This window comes from Acipenser ruthenus, chromosome 31 (assembly GCF_902713425.1).
Source record: "Acipenser ruthenus chromosome 31, fAciRut3.2 maternal haplotype, whole genome shotgun sequence".
Classification (NCBI taxonomy): domain Eukaryota; kingdom Metazoa; phylum Chordata; class Actinopteri; order Acipenseriformes; family Acipenseridae; genus Acipenser; species Acipenser ruthenus.
Window position 1 is genome coordinate 3,829,401 of NC_081219.1, and position 20,027 is coordinate 3,849,427.

At 41.0% G+C, this 20,027-nt stretch overlaps 1 protein-coding gene across 5 annotated transcripts in view; it reads right to left on the bottom strand.

Annotated features, from left to right (window-relative positions):
- The window catches only part of LOC117396900 (DENN domain-containing protein 1A-like), a 426,143-nt gene that overhangs the window by 177,146 nt on the left and 228,970 nt on the right, over window positions 1-20,027 (bottom strand). For all 5 annotated transcript variants that reach the window (XM_059005297.1, XM_059005295.1, XM_059005296.1 and 2 more), the window contains one exon: window positions 13,373-13,418. In XM_059005297.1, coding sequence (XP_058861280.1) covers window positions 13,373-13,418 — 46 coding nt within the window. The remainder of the gene's footprint in view (window positions 1-13,372; window positions 13,419-20,027) is intronic.

Here is a 20,027-nt window from a genome sequence, read left to right on the forward strand (position 1 = left end):
AAACACAGCAATACATAGTATTCAAGGCACACCTTGTACCTCTGGAATGGTGTGTTTATGTTGCAAAGGTGTTGATTTAATCAATCTATACTCTGACGGGATTAGCCCCAGCTGGCCTGCACTCGTTTGTTAGAGCATTTTGCAGTACCAGTGACTTACCCTGGATTGCATTAACCTCCTCCCCATGTTGATCCAGGGGTTCACTCAAAGAGAAGTGGCTAATTCTATCCAGCTGGATTCCTCACTGTACTAGTATTGTAAAGTTCTTTAATGAAATCCAGCTGTGTCTAAATAAATGCAATGGAATATTTTGAAAGAGGAATATAAGTAATGTTAATGCCATAAAACTAGAAAGAGATTACTTAGAGCAATAGTGTAACTGCCCCAGCTTGCATAATCCTTTAAAAAAATATGCTGGGAGTACACAATGGCTATGATCATGAAATCTGTATTGATGTTTAACCGGTTTTGATGGTCCTGAAAAAATATATACTGTATTCCAGTAAAAATCTGTACAAAACCATAACAGGTAAAATGCGCTGTGTGATACTGGGATGTAAGTATATTTCAGGAGGCTTTTAATGAAAAGCAAGAATCTGCAAGCAATGAAGGCTATTATTATTATTTTTATTATTATTATTTTTATTATTATTATTATTATTATTATTATTATTATTATTATTATTATTATTATTATTATTATTATTATTATTAATAATAATAATAATAATAATAATAATAATAATAATAATAATAATAATAATAATAATAATAATAATAACCTGTCTTTAAGAAGTTTGATGCAATAGTTAATCCTCAGATACTATATAGATCAGAATGTACTAAAGGGAGAGATTCATAACCCTTATTTCTCTTCCACAGCACATTGTTTATAGCCTTGATAAACATGGCTTAGTCAGTGTGAGCCCCTTTCCTGTTGGATTGCAGAAGTGAAGCCAGCATGGTTCAAATCTCTGCACTTTTCAAACAGACTCCAGGAAAGCAGTAGCAACTCCATCTGTCTTGCTGATAAGGCCTCCTTAATTCCTCCTTCAAGATATCCACACCATGTTAAGATTACTGCTTTTTTTTCAAGGATTTAAACTGTTTTAAAACAAACAAGTTATACATTGTATATACAGTAGTGGACACAAGAAATGATTTACAGCCAGACTAAGGGTGGGGATTGTATTGCCCATTTTCCTCACTCAGACCCCTTACTTACTAAATACCCTGGTATCTCTGAATAAATATGCTAATATTTTAAATGAGCAAGATATCTCACAAGCAGAACGGTCCCCCGAAATATGCCCCTAGTTTTAAACATTCAGATTGTAATAAAGAAAGCACCTTGACCAGTACTCAGGTGGTTCTGTTTTTCCTTTGATTAAATTCCCAAGCATCCTTGTGGCTGTATTAACTATAAAGGGCACTGGAAGGAAATACAGCCTGGGGTATGTGTTTCTGCACTCATGAAACAGCCTCTTGCAATATATTCCCTTTTGTATTGTCTTAATCAGAAATTCAGTCCTGCCGAGATCCCCTTCCCCTTTGATGGGGGAAAGCAGTCACTACACCTCAAACCACAGTAAATGATGGGCACAAGATTGGAGAAAGCAGTCATACACTTCCAACAGCTAAAACCTCAGTAAATGATGGGCACAAGCTGGAAACTTTGTGATTATTGCATATTAATGTTTGCAATGCAGCAAGTTAACTTTAAAATAATAAGGTATGCCAGTGACATACATATTCAGGCCAACGTCACATGACAGGTGTCAGTATCACATATTAAACAGGCTACCTGGGGCCCCTGCAGGACTCACCTAGTACAGGGGAGCGCAGGACTGGTTTGTTTATGAAAGTTTGATGTATTAAAAGGTATATGCGGCACAGCACAATTATTTCATGGTTTTATTTCACTCATAAAAAGCCATGTTTTCTTAGGTGATACCTGTGATTTTTCACCCACAATGCAGTCGTAGAATCTTAAATGCTCTCACAACAATTTGCGCGACACTTACTTGAAACCAAGGATTGTGATATTTTGAAATCATTATACAGTACTTAATTTGTGATACAGCTTAGAAGCTAAGTAAAACAAGCAAGTAAATATGACCTTGCTTGGCTCAAATTCTTTGACTATTTTTGTATCCAATCCTGTAGCTCTTATGGGTCATGTGACTTGGTGTATTTGTGTAACAAGAAAATCAGAATCAATCATGAAAAAAATGCAAGCAACGCATTTCATATCAGCTTGCTGCTAGAGTAGGTTTTCTTCATAACTTTGAAACAGAGCCATTTACTACACTAATATACACTACAAAAAATGAAAGAAGAAAACATAATGGCATAAATAACACCATGAACATAGTCAAAAAAGTTGTGAAGGCATTCCCCAGGTAGAACTTGTATGTGTTCTTCAATACATTGTGACAGCTGCTGGTTTCATTCTGAACTGGTACCCGCATTTAGACTTCAGATTTGATCACTAGCACAGTGGCTGCTCAGGTGATAACACTGCTGTTGTTGGTTTAGGTAGCATCTAGCTTGGTGTTGCAGTGACTGAAAATGGGACAGGATCCCCCAGCACATCATCTGCTGCATGATTAGAAGCATGCCCTGTCGATGTGGGGATTGCATCAGTGTAGAGCAGCCCATACTCAACACTGAGATATTCAGAGGGATCCTTTACAAACTGTATGAAGAACTGACCTCCCACGGGCATTTTGATTTCCAGGACTGGCGTGTTCAGATGTCACTGATATTATGCCCACGATAACAATCACTTATCAGTTAATTTCAGTGTATAAAGAGTGGCATACTCAAACTTGATACTTGTTAATTGTGTTTAGGAAAATTGTAGTGTATTACCTAGACTCTACTGTATGTCTTCAAAGTGCACTTGAAAATGTGAAATGCTAAAAAACGACCCCCAAATCAATTACTTGACAACACAGGCTCCAAGGAGCTTTCAAACAAAGCATGTTTATTGGTGACCGGTGCCTGTGTCGACATTGTGTTTGCTTTGCTCCATTTTTTCCTTTTCTCTGAATACAGCAATGTGTCACTTTGGCTGCCAGCAACAGGAAAAGCAGCCGATATAAAAGTTTATGATTTCATGCCCCAGCAGCAGCAAGGACTTAATGAAATCCTTTTTAGATTTACAATCTGAAATAGCTATTCAACAGACAGACATGGTTAGAAGAGACATGCCCTTTGCCCTTTCAACCCTTTGATCCCAGCTCAGCATGTGGCCTGCAACTCCCCCTTCCATGCATCTTCCAGCAGCCTTGCACCTCAGAGCCATTCACTGCCTTTACTCCTCACAGGTGATCCCCACACTGCCTTTACTCCTCACAGGTGAACCATTCGCTGCCTTTACTCCTCACAGGTGGTCCATGCACTGCCTTTACTCCTCACAGGTGAGCCATTTGCTGCCTTTACTCCTCACAGGTGATCCATGCACTGCCTTTACCCCTCACAGGTGAGCCATTCGCTGCCTTTACTCCTCACAGGTGATCCCCGCACTGCCTTTACTCCTCACAGGTGATCCCCACACTGCCTTTACTCCTCACAGGTGATCCCCACACTGCCTTTACTCCTCACAGGTGATCCCCGCACTGCCTTTACTCCTCACAGGTGATCCCCATACTGCCTTTACTCCTCACAGGTGATCCCTGCACTGCCTTTACTCCTCACAGGTGATCCCTGCACTGCCTTTACTCCTCACAGCTGATCCCCACACTGCCTTTACTCCTCACAGGTGATCCCTGCACTGCCTTTACTCCTCACAGGTGATCCCTGCACTGCCTTTACTCCTCACAGGTGATCCCCACACTGCCTTTACTCCTCACAGGTGATCCCTGCACTGCCTTTACTCCTCACAGGTGATCCCCACACTGCCTTTACTCCTCACAGGTGATCCCCACACTGCCTTTACTCCTCACAGATCCCAGCACTGCCGATCCCGCACTGCCTTTACTCCTCTCAGATCCCCGCTTTCTTATCAGAAACAGCTGCGGCAGACACAGATTTACCTGTTCCGCAGTTTAACACTTTTTAACAACAGTCTCTGGGGTATCCAGTGCCTAGTAAACATGCTACTGGAATGACTGAGCGGATTGGTTTTCAGTGGGGATAACATGACTAATGTTGACCACACTGAGGAACTTGCTTTAACACTAATTTTACAAGGTTAGTGTGGTTCATTTCCACTGCCAGTTTACAGATGATCATGCTTTTTCTCATGTTAGTCTATGTATTTATTCTCATAATACACACACACAGTGCTTTACCACAATATTGAAAGCTTCTCCCCACATAGCCAGCTTTTGATCATTACCAGAACTGAAATATAGCTGCTCCTCTGAAGGTTATAAGCACAGTAAATCAGACAGACTCCAGCATAAACATAAGTGACATGGTTTTATTCATGACTTCCAACAGTGTTTTATAATGTTACCTCATTATTATTATTATTATTATTATTATTATTATTATTATTATTATTATTATTATTATTATTCCTTTAAGTTACAAGGGACATACAGTACTGTGCAAAAGTTTTAGGCAGGTGTGAAAAAATGCTGTAAAGTAAGAATGCTTTCAAAAATAGACATGTTAATAGATTATATTTATCAATTAACTAAATGCAAAGTGAGTGAACAGAAGAAAAATCTAAATCAAATCCATATTTGGTGTGACCACCCTTTGCCTTCAAAACAGCATCAATTCTTCTAGGTACACTTGCACAAAGTCAGGGATTTTGTAGGCATATAGTCAGGTGTATGATTAAACAATTATACCAAACAGGTGCTAATGATCATCAATTCAATATGTAGGTTGAAACACAATCATTAACTGAAACAGAAACAGCTGTGTAGGAGGAATAAAACTGGGTGAGGAACAGCCAAACTCAGCTAACAAGGTGAGGATGCTGAAGACAGTTTACTGTCAAAAGTCATACACCATGGCAAGACTGAGCACAGCAACAAGACACAAGGTCGTTATACTGCATCAGCAAGGTCTCTCCCAGGCAGAAATTTCAAGGCAGACAGGGGTTTCCAGATGTGCTGTCCAAGCTCTTTTGAAGAAGCACAAAAAAACGGGCAACGTTGAGGACCGTAGACGCAGTGGTCGGCCAAGGAAACTTACTGCAGCAGATGAAAGAAACATCATGCTTACTTCCCTTCGCAATCGGAAGATGTCCAGCAGTGCCATCAGCTCAGAATTGGCAGAAAACAGTGGGACCCTGGTACACCCATCTACTGTCCGGAGAAGTCTGGTCAGAAGTGGCCTTCATGGAAGACTTGCGGCCAAAAAGCCATACCTCCGACGTGGAAACAAGGCCAAGCGACTCAACTATGCATGAAAACACAGGAACTGGGGTGCAGAAAAATGGCAGCAGGTGCTCTGGACTGATGAGTCAAAATTTGAAATATCTGGCTGTAGCAGAAGGCAGTTTGTTCACCGAAGGGCTGGAGAGCGGTACACGAATGAGTGTCTGCAGGCAACAGTGAAGCATGGTGGAGGTTCCTTGCAAGTTTGGGGCTGCATTTCTGCAAATGGAATTGGGGATTTGGTCAGAATTAATGGTCTCCTCAATGCTGAGAAGTACAGGCAGATACTTATCCATCATGCAATACCATCAGAGAGGCATCTGATTGGCCCCAAATTTATTCTACAGCATGACAACGACCCCAAACATACAGCGAAAGTCATTAAGAACTATCTTCAGCGTAAAGAACAAGGAGTCCTGGAAGTGATGGTATGGCCCCCACAGAGCCCTGATCTCAACATCATCGAGTCTGTCTGGGATTACATGAAGAGAGAGAAGCAACTGAGGCTGCCTAAATCCACAGAAGAACTGTTTGTTCTCCAAGATGTTTGGGCCAACCTACCTGCAGAGTTCCTTCAAAAACTGTGTGCAAGTGTACCTAGAAGAATTGATGCTGTTTTGAAGGCAAAGGGTGGTCACACCAAATATTGATTTCATGTAGATTTTTCTTCTGTTCACTCACTTTGCATTTTGTTAATTGATAAATATAAACTATTAACATGTCTATTTTTGAAAGCATTCTTACTTTACAGCATTTTTTCACACCTGCCTAAAACTTATGCACAGTACTGTACATTTCCCACAAATGAAAATTTCTTATTTCTGTAATGAGGTGCAAGAAACAGGTTTTAAATTTCCTGACAGGTTGGATCTGGTTCATCCACACTGTCAGTTTGCTCGTGGTACTTGAGTCACTCTCAAATGTATTTTAAGAAGAAACCGTTTGAACAAGCGCTCAATTAAAGCAGGGGTCTCCAACCCTAATCCTGGAGGGCCGGTGTCCGTCCCGGTTTTTGTTCTAACTGCACACTAAATTAATTAATTGGATCAATTAAGCTTCTAATAATCGCTTAATTGGTCCAATTAAGTAATTTAGGGTACAGTTGGAACAAAACCCATGAGCAACAGCGGCCCTCCAGGACCAGGGTTGGAGACCCTGTCTTAAGGGGTTAACAGCTGTACAGGGGGGCAAGTTTCCAAAGCTCCAACATTTGAGTAAGTCAGCCCACCCTCCCCACATTGTAAGGGGTACCACCCTTCTCTCTGTACAGTCACAAGATCGATGTCTGCCAGGATTGAAGTCCTTTGAAGAAATGCCTCTTACAGCTCGTGTCGCTGACCCCCATCAGCACTAATCTTGTGAATCTTCACTATTTAGCTATACAGTATATTAAAGATTAACTTACTTATTTCCCTATACATTTTTTTTTTATCTTTAAGCAAATTATTTTTTAGTCAGCGTTTTAATCACATCAAAAGAAGCATCATTTTGTACAGTAGCAGCATTGCTACTGTCCAGAGTCTCAACTCAAACACTATAACAGCGAAACTGTCCATGGAAGCTGAAAGAGGTCTTTCTCAATGAGCCAATTAAACAAGCGTTCATGTTTCTGTTAGACCACCCTATATATCTGCATTTAAATGAGCGGTCTGCAGGTCTGCATGACAAAATAAAGACTTGATAACAAAGACTGTGAACGTAAATGCAGATCATTATTTGTTTAGAAAGAAATCTTCAGAATAAAAGAACACTGATGTTTGAATGGTGATTTTCTATCAAAAATGAACCTTGCAGTGTTCCCAAAGCAAGCAGGCATCCCATAACCTGAGACACTACCAGCATACATTCTATAATCTCTTAGCAACCACAGCACAGCGAATGCCTATTGCACATAGACGAGGCAGTCAGTGTTGCTTTAGAAATAGTGTTAATGACTAATCCTGCATGTCACTGTTTAAACAGTCTATCTGATTATTATTATTATTATAAACTACCTAATTAGACTTATTTCAACCCCTTGGCATAATATATTATTTTTAAAATATGAAATTAAAGCATATTTATAACATGCTGAACCATGTTAACTGACCATGGTTATTAATTTTTTTTTTTTTTTTTTTTTTTTTTTGGGGCGGGGGGGTCTAGAGAATTAGGGGGACTTCATTGAAGTTTTTAAAATCTTAAACGTAATCTAAGTGTCTACAGTTTCAAATACAATGAATTCATTTTTCGTTGTACTATATTACAACAGGGAGTGGTTGAAAACTGACCCAAGACAAAACTGCCCGGATGGGGCACTAAAACAAAGCAAATACTGTATTATGTTTAATATATAGATAAGAGTAATCGTGTGGTAGAGATTTCAACACATTTCGCATGGTTTAGTGCCCTGTCCAGGCAGTTTTGTCTTGGTCCGGCTTTTACCCACTCCGATTCAAACATACGTGCTGCTGAATTGCCTTTAGTAGAAGAGATTATTAATAACTACACCATTTGGAAGTCAAGGAACAAAAGACAGTCAATCAAGGAGAAAAATCTTTTGGAAATTGATAGTGTCGAGTCAGTTCTTGTGGCTTATAAACCTTCTGCAGGATAGGATATTCTTACACATGATTATGTAGTATTTTGGCATATGACTTGTCTAAATAATTATAAGAATTGTAACAGGAAATAACATACAATGACAGAAAAGGGAGCACTATAACCGCTACTTAAAGATGCTGATAAAAGCTCAGAATCAGCAGATACTGCATGTGATGGCCTGGTAGCAGATTACAATTTGAGTCTAAGCTCCCCAGTATTCTGACATGCCCTGCCATGCGAAGAGAAACCTTTTAACAAACATGTCATCTGGGAAACGGTCTACATCTATTCAGGGTTTGATATGGGGCGGATGGGATTTCCCTGCCTAGTTCTTGTTCCTACTGCTCCTGTGTATATGAATGGGGTAATACTTCATTTTTTAAAAGCTGACTGCTCCTGGTTTTAATAGCACTCCATTGAGAAGGCACTAACATGTGTCCTACACCTTTGTGGATTGCATGGATTATACAATTAACACAGGAACCCAAAGGAGCCCACAAAGCGCTATTAAGAAAACTACTTCAAGCACACATTACTGTCTATACACTTTTATGAGTCAGACCTTTTTGCTGAAGGGTAAGCACTGATATTAAGACAGAAACGGTACTAACGTCAACAAAAACATTTTGTGAATTGGGGCCCTTTGTATACTGGCAAGACACTTTACAAATTAATATGGAAAAAAAGGAAGATGTATTCTTGTACACTACCAGTAAGTCAGCAAAAGTAAGCGCTAGACTTCATAGCGCAATCTTACTTTGGTGCTTGTGAATTTAAGGTTACAATTTGGAGTCCATTTCCATAAAGATGGATATGTATTAGTATTAGCTGTGGAAACAGCTAACCGTATATCATAAAATGGAGTACGATCAATTCCCAATGGAAATGCTACATTGAAGACACCACCTGAAGGTACATGGACATTCTAAAAGAAATGGGTCATTCCACACCAACTCAACCAGAAAAGGGACATTTTGTTGCCTGTCCGTCTCAGATTTTCCTAGAAAAATTCACCTGGGGGTTTTCTGACATGCTGAGTTCAGAAATGATAGCCATTATTTTTTTTTAAATGTCCCCTTCGACCTGTGAACCTAAAGTGAGAAAGGGATCTTGACCAGAAAAATCACCCTGGGTGCAATTTAGATGCTACCATTACGTGTAGCACCTCGTTCTACTCGTAATGAATAGGGCTTTTTGGAAAAAAATCCTAGGAGCACCCTACTCATTTCTGGCAAATTGCCAGACAAGGGGTAACTGACAAGTTCTATTCAAACTTCAGCATAACCATTTACCCTGTAGGGGATGTGGGTCCTAAAATGTAAGTATTGCTGTAAGAACCTTAGGTACCAAGCTTCCAAATTCTGTGAAAAACATTTGGTTTCAAGTCCCACCACTGGTCATTAAACCCCCTTGAAATTAGAATTTTTGTTATTTGTACCAAGTTTAGGCCATAATAACTTGTGTGGGGGAACTCCAAAAAATCACCCAAAGATATGTTTGGATATATGTTGATGAGATCTACAAGTATCAAGCAAAATATTATAGGAGGCTGTGTGGTCCAGTGGTTAAAGAAAAGGGATTGTAACCAGGAGGTCCCCGGTTCAAATCCCACCTTAGCCACTGACTCATTGTGTGACCCTGAGCAAGTCACTTAACCTCCTTGTGCTGTAAGTGACTCTGCTGCTGATGCATAGTTGACACACCCTAGTCTCTGTAAGTCGCCTTGGATAAAGGCATCTGCTAAATAAACTAATAATAATAATAATAAAATATCTGGGGATTTTGGATTTTTGAAGTTGCATTTGTCATGCATTCAGGTATTGTTTATGGCCACTTTGGTGAGGCTAAAGTGCCACATAGTTCTATCTAAATTGGCTATTTCTTCAACTTTGCATTCTCTGAGGATTGATCTAGAGGAAAAAGTAACAGTATGTGCTTCCACTGCACTAGCTTGGAGCTGAGGGGTTATTAACTTGCATGGGACTTGGGGCTTCTTTGTTACGATGACACATTTGAAACTACCAAAACTTTACTTAGTTGGGTTTTAAAAACTAAATTCACGGTTTTCCTTAAAAAAAATCTTCCCTGTTTACAGCACCTAAACCAAAGACTTTCAGTTGTATCTGAAATTGACTGATTGGCTGATTGTAAATGCAGCAAATGGCTTTTTCACAAATGGTTGGTCAGTCAATCAATTATCCCCTTAGGTAGGCACAACAATTTATAACTTATGTTTTTTAAAATCCAACTAAGTAAGGTTTTGGTAGTTTCAAATGTTTATCACAAATAAGCAAAACGGCACAGCTACAGCTACGGCTATCCTGGCACAGGGCAGAAAGCACAACCTGCTGCTCTCTATGTGCTCTCCCCCAAACACACATTTCCTTCCCTTTTCATTGGGTGTGGTCAGGGGAAATTGAATTCAATCACTCCGCTGCCACCAGCCCACATTCCACACTTTTCTAATTAACCACTAAAACAATGATACAAATAAATTCACCTGTGGCTGTGCATCTACATCCACAGAACACACACTTTGCTTGTGCAGGGCCTCTGCCCTGTCACAAGCTAATTATTACAATTACATGAAACAAGAGTATTCTGCAGTATTCTGTAGTACCCTCTATATGCAGCTGCAGCATGCTCCAGTACATTGTATTATAATACACCTTGCAACGAGATAGAGAGATACAAAGCGGTGTGAATCTTGTACCTTAAGCACTGACTGTAAATACAAGCCACTATAATGCAAGAGCAGGAATTGTCAACTGCACTAAAAATCATCCATAGCTGTTAAACACATAGTGTGGCATAAAGAAATACTAAAAAATACTGAAATTCAAATGACAAATGTTTCGACTAGAAGTCTTCTTCAAGTTGAAACGTTTGCCACTGAATTTTAATTTCTTTAGTATTTCTTAATTCTGCACAAAAAAATCACTGCCTAAATCAGCAACACCTTTCCAAGCGACACAAGCAGCAAAGGAAGTGGCGAGGTCAGGGGTTTAACAGCCCCAGAGTGGATATGTATCACATCAGCTTGCCTTCTTTCATTTTGGGACACACAACTCAGTATGCAATATGAATCTGATTAGGATGTTAAATGCAATCCATTATTTTATGAAGCGAGTGCTCCATGGATGGAGTTTTATGAACCTTGCGTCCGCTTTGAAGTTGTTTTATAGATTACTAGATTGAGATCTCCTCCGCAATGACAAACTGGGTGATGACGGGAAAATAGACGAGAGAGGCGTCTGGGACGGTCCTTGAATTTCTAGCGGGATTGTGGATCGTTAATCATGTTTTGGCCTTTGTACCCAAGAGAGAAGATTATCTGAACACAGGAACAGATTTCAAGGAGAACAAATTTAAAGCAAGTAGCACAAAGATAAATTCAATGCCATTCTAAACAGAAACCGATGGTCTGCACACAATTTAATTTAGAACAATGATGTATTTTTGATTTCACGTAGTTCTGCACTGAAGAGACATGTACGTCCTCCAACACAAACGCTCACACTTGTATATTGTATTTAATTTCACAAAGACTATTTGTACCAAGTGTATAAAGACTAAATAAAACACACTTCATATTTAAAAGGTAAAACAAATGTAACAACACATGAAATGCATACAGCATCAATGCAAGTTATTTTAGGGACAATAACCAAAGATTTAAATAGTGTTCTGTATTTGTATTAGCATAATGATGTTTTTTCTGCCCCCCCCCCCCCCCCCCCGACTTTAGTTTGACTCAGTTGCGTCCCACTTTGCTGCCATAACTCTAAGTTAGATTGAGGCAGTTCTCTTTTCATAGAGCCAAAACGACCACCACGCTTTCAGTGTTTATTGCCATAACACAGAAATGTATCACATATGTATCTTTCTCAACTCCACAACAGGACCATTGTTTTAAATAAAGGCTAAGGCTGTGGTACTCTACTGTGTTCCAATAGCAGGATCTGATGTGACAAGCTGAGAGAGTCGTTCCCAGTCTGTTCAGGTGAAGCAGGTCCGTGGAGTGCTGTTGTACAGCCGAACAGAGAAGCCCTCAAAGGGGTTCTTTACAGTCTTCACCGTGAGAGAAACACGCACAGCACTCCACGAATGTCCATGGAGTATTCTGTTCAGATACATAGTAAGGTAAGGAATGTATGTTTAACCTAAATCCAACAGCTTAATTTGGGGATTATTTTCCTTATACCATTTTCCACTTATCAACGTGGTGTAATTTGGAACAATGTGTTACGTCCAGTCTTTGTCGGACTTAAATTAATTAATGCGATATTACAAAAACAGATTCAGTAAAATATACAATATTCTATATATATATATATATGTCTGTGAATCTAATGCAGGCACTCTATCCACTTCACCAGAATACTAATGACAAAATTTCAGATTTAACGTATCTGTCAATTGAAATGGGTAGATTAATACCTTTTAACAGAACACACTACAAAGTAAACTTGTGTAATTGTTTAAGTAATTCAAGTAAAGGCTATATCCTTCACAAATAGCACTATAAATTATACTTTACTTATCTGTAAAAGGTAGATCAAATAGCGTATTGTGGGGTTCTTTAGAGTGAAGACAAACTTGGCTGAGAGCTAAAATGCATGCTTTCAAACATAAAAATGGATCTTCAAGTGCATATGGGCACTCGAGTGGCCCTTTAAAACTTCATGAGCAACACGCTTTGAGATGCAGCCTTTTGTCAATTCCAAATGCATTAGCAAACATTTGGGGATTTCAAGCTCTTTTATGTTCTTAACACTGCAAATGGATTAAGAACTCACACGACAGAAATCGAAAAGACCGAACATAAAATAGAGGGCAAAGAGAGACACAGACAGCTACAAGGCACGAGTGTGCCTTCAACCTCGACTAAGAGCTACTTACAAAAAAAAAACAAAGTATATACACTGCCCAGGTGAAAATGCTGGTGTCACCAGCCTTGAAACAGAAGGGCTGGAGTGGGACATGTATTGCCCTTTTTATCCCACGTAGACCCCTTACTTATGCAATTTCTTGGTATCCCTGATTAGCTTTCATCAGAAGTTTCTTTTTATCTCACAAGTGCAGTGAACCCCAAAACCATTTTTAGGGATTTTGTGTGAGTAGGGGTGAGGCTTTTATCTTCCAGTTCAAACGCAGGCCCTTGCAAACTAAATATCTTTGCTTTAATTGGAAACAGTACAATATGAATGAATGCAAGATAGATTCTGAAACGATATCCGGTAAAAGCAATATTCACTCAGCAGCATTGAATAGGAAAAAGTCACTGATGTTCGATCTCACTATAAAAACAGTTGTTGTATAAATATTCATCTTACATACAATGCAATGTATTGCCATTTTATTACAGCGCATAACACATTTCTTGCAAGTCCCTAATCATTTTTCAAAATACCACCGTCGATTGAGCATCAATAAATGAAACTTACCTCCATCAAACTTGAATGCACTCCTATGAGGTAGGGCATGGGGGCACTGCAAAATAAACAACAAGATACTGGTCACGATCCGGTGGGATGTTGGACAAAGAATGGTAAGAAATGCAAAGAAATAAAACTGGCAAACAGGGAAAACAGCAAATAAATAAGTCGCTCAGGAAAATCACTGTGAACACCTTTATTCACCTGCCATTCTTAGATCTGATTTCACTACAGGGTCTTTCCTGCTCAAGTGGAACACATATTGGGGGATGTGTTTCCTCCATTTGTGCTTGACCTAAACCACATACGATGGAGAAGGGGTAGCATGGTAGTGTGTGCATTGAAAAGCAATACTGTGTTGATGAGAACATGGCTGAACTTAAACATGGCCACTTTGATGACCTACTGAACCCACTTTTCTCCATGTGGAGGATGAACTAGACATTAGTATCATTTTCACGACAAGGGCTTTTTCAGTGACCAATGGCCACTTAAAAGGCTACAGTTCTGCTCAATCTCTAATAAGAGAGAGGACATGGATATAATGGTGTTTTTGGTACAGAAATGAGACACAGTGCAGAACATGTCTCTGCCTGAACTGCCTGCATCCTTAGGAATGTTTCTGTATCAGGGAGAGTGGCCCTTCCTCCCCCAGGTCACACTGAAATGAGCATGTTTCTAATTAAGTGCTTTCAGAAACACCACAGCTTCAATGTCAAAGAAGCCAAGACTCGGCCACTGCAGGAAGTCTTAAGAGTGCAAAAATGTCTCATCTGGTGAAGGCCCGGCTGGCGTAATGAAAGGAAGCAGGGCGATTTGCTGGTTTCTATAAATCCAGACAATTTGTTAATGTGTTGAGGAGTAAAGCAACCTGTCACCTCCTAGCACATATAAAGAACTCGGATCTGTAAAACCTAATTAGCGGTACCATGTCTCCTTTTCAATCTTCTGAAACAAGACTAGAATTTCAAGCTGAAAAAGAAACCCGGTTATGTTCAATTAACATACCAAAATACACTCTGCTTTTGTGGAGATATTAGGGACGAAAAAATATTCCTGTGCATGCCATGGCAACAAGGAGTTAGTAATACAGAATCTTCCTTTGTTAAATACCACCAGACGGTATTTTTAAGCAAAACACCCTGCCCAGTCTGTATTTAAATGTGATATTGTTTTCTTTATCTGAAAAAATGACTTTGCTTAATCAACATGGCGTTACATTATTGTTTATACATCAATGTTCAGATCTTGGTAGTATAAATATACAAGAACAAAACACATTGCGCATGAATTGGTATTTCCGTGCGGAGACGGCAAAAACAGAACTAGCAACTTGCGCATTTTCATTTCAGACAGTCAGAAATAACACACATTCATCATGCCCACAAATGTCAACATTTACTCTGTCTACATAGACATTTGCACACAGCAGACTACAAGCTAAAATCTATTTCTCATGTTCACATGCGCTTCATCGTATACAGGCTGCACAAGTATATACATCACCCATCTATTGAGATTGAAGGGGCACTTACAATGTCTTGTTACTAAAGTTCTGTGATTGGATTATGTCTACCAAGAAGATTAAGTTATACAAACAGTATTTATGTAAAAATGTGTTGCACAGTTTTCTTTACCAAATTTTGAAAGGAGCTTAAAAATACTTTAGCTGTACGAAGCTGTGACCAGAGCCAGATTGTATTGCAATTCAGTAATGTTTTCCTTTCTTTGTTAAACATTATTTGTTTAACAATACAAGATATGTTGAGGTTTTTCATCAGACACACATGTTAACACAGTACTGTATTTAGAGCCAGACAGTGTAGTACGAGTGATTTAGGTTTGGGGTAAAAACAGAATTTTAATGAGCAGATACATTTTCCCCTCTTCTGAATAACCCTAATTAAAACCAAGGTACCTAATGGGCCTGTAGATACAAATCTGCTCCTTACAAAACAATGACCAGAAACATATTGTCGAGTTTCTGTAAACACTCGCAAAGAGCTGCCAGTTATTTAGAACAATATATTTATGTCCCCTAAACTGCTGTTAAATTAATTCAGTCAGACAATTACAATATGTGATTACCAATCTAACTAAAGATCATGTCAGGTTGAATTAATCAGCTGTGGCGTACTGTAAGTTAATCTGTAATTAGAGGCTTCTTGGTAATTACAGGTTTGAGAAGCAGACTTATTTAACCTTTTATTTATTGAATACACAGACACATTTGGACTGAAATTGCAGGCCTTCTTTTTTTAAAGGTAGGTCTACACCTGTGCTCCCCAGCAGCAGCTTCTAACCCTCTTTTACAACATATCTTGTGTGAAAGCGGATGAAAATTTCAAACCCCGAGGAGGAACAGCTCCTGCCATCTCCACACAGTGGTTCTGAAACCTCCAGCCAGCATGCACCTGAAGAGAAGCTGGCAGCCACTGCCTTCATGTGTTAATTACACATGCAAAGCTTATTATGCAAAGAAAGGGCACCTGCTGGCTCCGAAAATGAATAGAGCCTGCCCTTCCTGTGCAGCGAGTAAATTGAAGGCTCATTTCGACTCGAGATAATAGTTTTCAGATTGCATTTTCATGTATCCCTGAGACGGGGACATACTTAACATTTAAATCATCCACAGGGGAGCAACGCTCCTTCAGATTTAAATGTTTAGAGCTTCTGGCACTTCACTTAAAACTCTGCTTATCCCCGCTGGCTCCTTCATTCAGCCTCGGCAGAGGTTGTTAGTCAAAGGTAACGCAGGTTACAGAGAATACAGTTCTGTAATCAAATTACCAGCCCTGGATAGTATTTTCCAAAGCCAATTCACAGTAATTCCTCCTCCCTGAAGAAAAACTATGCCGGTTAAGAAATAATTAAACAGAGGAACAGTGTTGCTTCGAGGCATATTCCGATGTTCAATTTATAAACAAAAGAAATGCCTTCCAATTAAAGCATTAATATAAGGAGAGAAAAATGTGGTGTTTAGGCCTGTACATATTCCTGGGTCCTGTCTTACTAAAGGCCTCATGAAGAGTTCAAAAAGATGTAATTGAAACACTGACGATTAGGCCCCTTCCTGTCCGCCGATAAGATGCATAAACAAACATGAAGTGGTCTTTGTGAAGGGTTGTAAGATAAACACACCAATCACTGGATGTGCACAGTGGGTCCCAGCCAAGCACACACTGCACAACGTTAAACACAGCAACGAGAGGCTTATGCACAGTAAATGAAGAGAGGAAGAGGGTGTGTTTTGGATATCTCATTGTAGTCATTTTGAGTTTCAAATGAAGAGGAATAACCTGAAAAAAGCTTGAAAATGTTATTATCATAACCCTGGTTCCCTGAAATAGAAATGTAACCATTACCGAATGGGATATTCTCTTATAGCTCGAATTGCCTAGGCACTTATATCAAAGCTGCTCCTTTAAGAGCCCTGTATCCGCCAGACGTCGTCTCCGCCCCCTGGATATATATACGAGTGACACATAAGGCTCATCGCCATTTTCTCTTCAAGCCAGCTGCGTTGGAGTGAACGCAGCGACCTTGAAGGGTAATGGTTACATTTCTATTTCATGGAACCAGGGTTATGATAATAACCGAACATTCCCTTTCAAGTACAAAATGTAACCATTACCAAATGGGATAGAATACCCAAGTCATCGCAAGTGATGGACTTGCAGCACCAGCAGATGTGCAAAAAAGTAAGATAAAATGCTTTTAGCATTCTGGCCGAGGACCGATTAAGGGTCCATGGCATACAGTCCACTCTTGCAGTGTATATGCTGCAAGGTTACACTGAGTAATCTCAGCATTTAACACCAGAAGTCCAAAGAGGTGTGTGGCTAACTACCCCAGGACTTAAAGTGGAACATAATAAATTATTGTTAAAAAGCAGAATGAGTGGCTGCTCTTAACACTCTGGTCCCAAAACCAGGGTTCTGCTGATCTACGACATTCAGGTCGGCAGAACCTGAATGAGGCGTGGTCCATACTGCAGCGTTGCAAATGTCTGTGACAGATGTGTCCTGGAATAACACCCAGAAGGTTGCAAAGGCCTCTTGTGGAGTGACCTTCTCTGGAGGGCTCAGGTTGGCTAGATCGTATGCAGTCCTGATCGTATCTACAATCCACCTTGACAGCCACTGTTTAGACAGGGCTTGTCCGTGGAACTTAGACCCGAAGCAAATAAACAATTGCTCTGATTGCCGCCAACTCTGGGTGTGGTCAACATAATACGCCAGTGTCCTAACTGGACAGAGCATATGGCACTATCTCCCTGTCAGACTGGAAAAGAGGTGGGTGGAAGGCCTCCAATTACACTGACTGGTTGATATGGAAAGCAGAAATGCGTTTAGGGAGAAAAGCAGGATTAGTGCGGAGAGTAACCTTGATTCTGGACTCCGCTTGGTGGAGGTAATAGCAAGCAGGAAAGCTGTCTTTAAGGACAGGACTTTCAGCTCTGCTGAATGCAGGGGCTCACATGGTGGTTTTGTAAGCGCTTCCAACACTACATTAAGTCGCCAGTGAGGGACAAGGTCCTTTCTAGGGGGTCTTAACCTCCAAGCACCCTTCAAAAACTGTCCCGCCAGGAAGTGTGCTAAGGATGGGCCAGATCTTATAGGGATGTGAATGTAGGCATCCATGAGGTCCACTGTAGTGAACCAGTTGCCTGACTTGACTGACTGCAACAGCATCTTGAACCTTCGTACCCTCAAATCCCTTCTCTCTCGCTGAGAGTGTGAACAATTAAAATGGCCTGTTTCTGCAGTAGGGCCACCACCTGAGACAATAATACAGTGTCTTGAGGGTTCTCGAACTGTTGTTACAATCATGCCCTGAAAGGGAGGGGGGCCGAATCGAAACTGCAGAGAGTAACCGGTCCTGATGGTGGTAATCACCCAGGTGTCCGTGGTGCATGATCGCCAATAATCCAGGTGAGTAGAACAGGCCATGGAACTGTGGCAGCAATTTCCTAGGGCTGCTGGCTCATAGAGGCTTGCGCTTGTGGCTGCGGCTGCTACTTGTGAGCAGGGTGCCGATAATTGCACCGGTCTCCACACTGCATGCTGTGAAAACGGTTCTGCGCATTAGCTCTAGCAGGTGGCTGTTCACTAGTACCAATTCTGGTATGAATTAGATGACTGGTACCGACCTTGGTACCAATAAAGGTGACTGGTACCTACTTTGGTACCGACCAGTTCACTGGTACCAGCTCTGGTACTGACCAAGTCACTGGCACATGCTCTGGTACCGACCAGGGTACAGGCTCTGGTACCGACCAGGTGACTGGTACAAGCTCTGGTACCGACTGGTAATGACCAGGGTACCGGCTCTGGTACCGGCAGAGCGAGTCACTGGTACCAGCTCCTGTACCAGGCCAAGTGGCGTGCAGGTGAAGACCTGAAAAAGCCACTGGCAACTGCAAGCATGCACTGTTAAACAGACAGGGGCAGCAGTTGCCTGCTAACTAAAATAAATCTAGTAGCCTTTGCGAAACAAAATGCAGACACAGCAATGGCAAAGAGACACTCAGAATATTTTCCAGTTGAAAAGGCTCCTGCTAATTGGACAGCGCAGTGTAGCTTAAAAGCAGTTAACACTGGCAGTGTCTCCGTAGCACAAAAAGCTGAATGGAAAAAAACAAACTGCTAGTGCAGCATTCCGTCTGTCTACAGAGGCAGACTAGTACAAGCAGGCCCTAGCGCATCAGCGCTCAAGGAGACAGTTCCAACAGAACCGCCCCAGGCAGCCTCCAAGACAGGCTCTGCCTCAGCCTCAGCAGCCCCAGCAAGGGCCCTGAAGGCTTGCAGCCTCAGACCCACCTGTTCCCACAACACCAGCTGCAATACTGGCACAATTGTACCTCAGACTCTTGGGTGCTCGCCACCGTACACATCGTGGGACCTCCTCCCTTTCGAGGGATCACGGTTACATCCGTGAACGACCCTCTCCAGGTCTTGGCCCTCAGGCAAGAAGTAGACACACTACTTCTCAAACAAGCCATCTGTCTCATAGAACACATCTCTCAAGAAGAGGGGTTCTACTCAAGAGATATCTCCACTTCACCTTTCAAGGGAGCATCTTGGACTTATCCGTGCTGCCATTCGGCTGCTCCTTAGCCCCCACACGTTTTCAGAGTGCATGGATGCCATTCTAGCTCCCTTGCAGCTGCAAGGGATCAGGGTGATGAACTACCTCGACGACTGGTTGATCTGGAAGGAGCAGGGGCCCACACAGCGATTGTGACAAAGCACCTGTTGAGGCTGGGTCTCGCCCTCAACGATGCCAAGAACCAATTAATACTCGTACAAAGTACGGTCTACTTGAGTCTCCAGGCTTGATTCCCTTACGATGCAAGCCTACCTGTCGGATGACAGAGTAGCTGCCACTCGCAACTGTCTGGCCCTGTTCAACAAGGGTTCACAGTACAACTGGTGTTGTGTCAAAAACTATTGGGTCTGATGGCCGCAGAGCATTATAGCTTTTTGATCCAGAGCAGAAGTTGCTCCTGGTTTTCTTAAAGAATTTGTCAGAATTTGGAGGTGCATATCTAGCAAGAGACAATGCAGGTATGCATAAGAGAAGTAAGATCCAATATTTGAGAACTACGTTGCATTATTTACAAAGAGAATATAAAAAGTTGTATACTGCAAGTATACTTGTG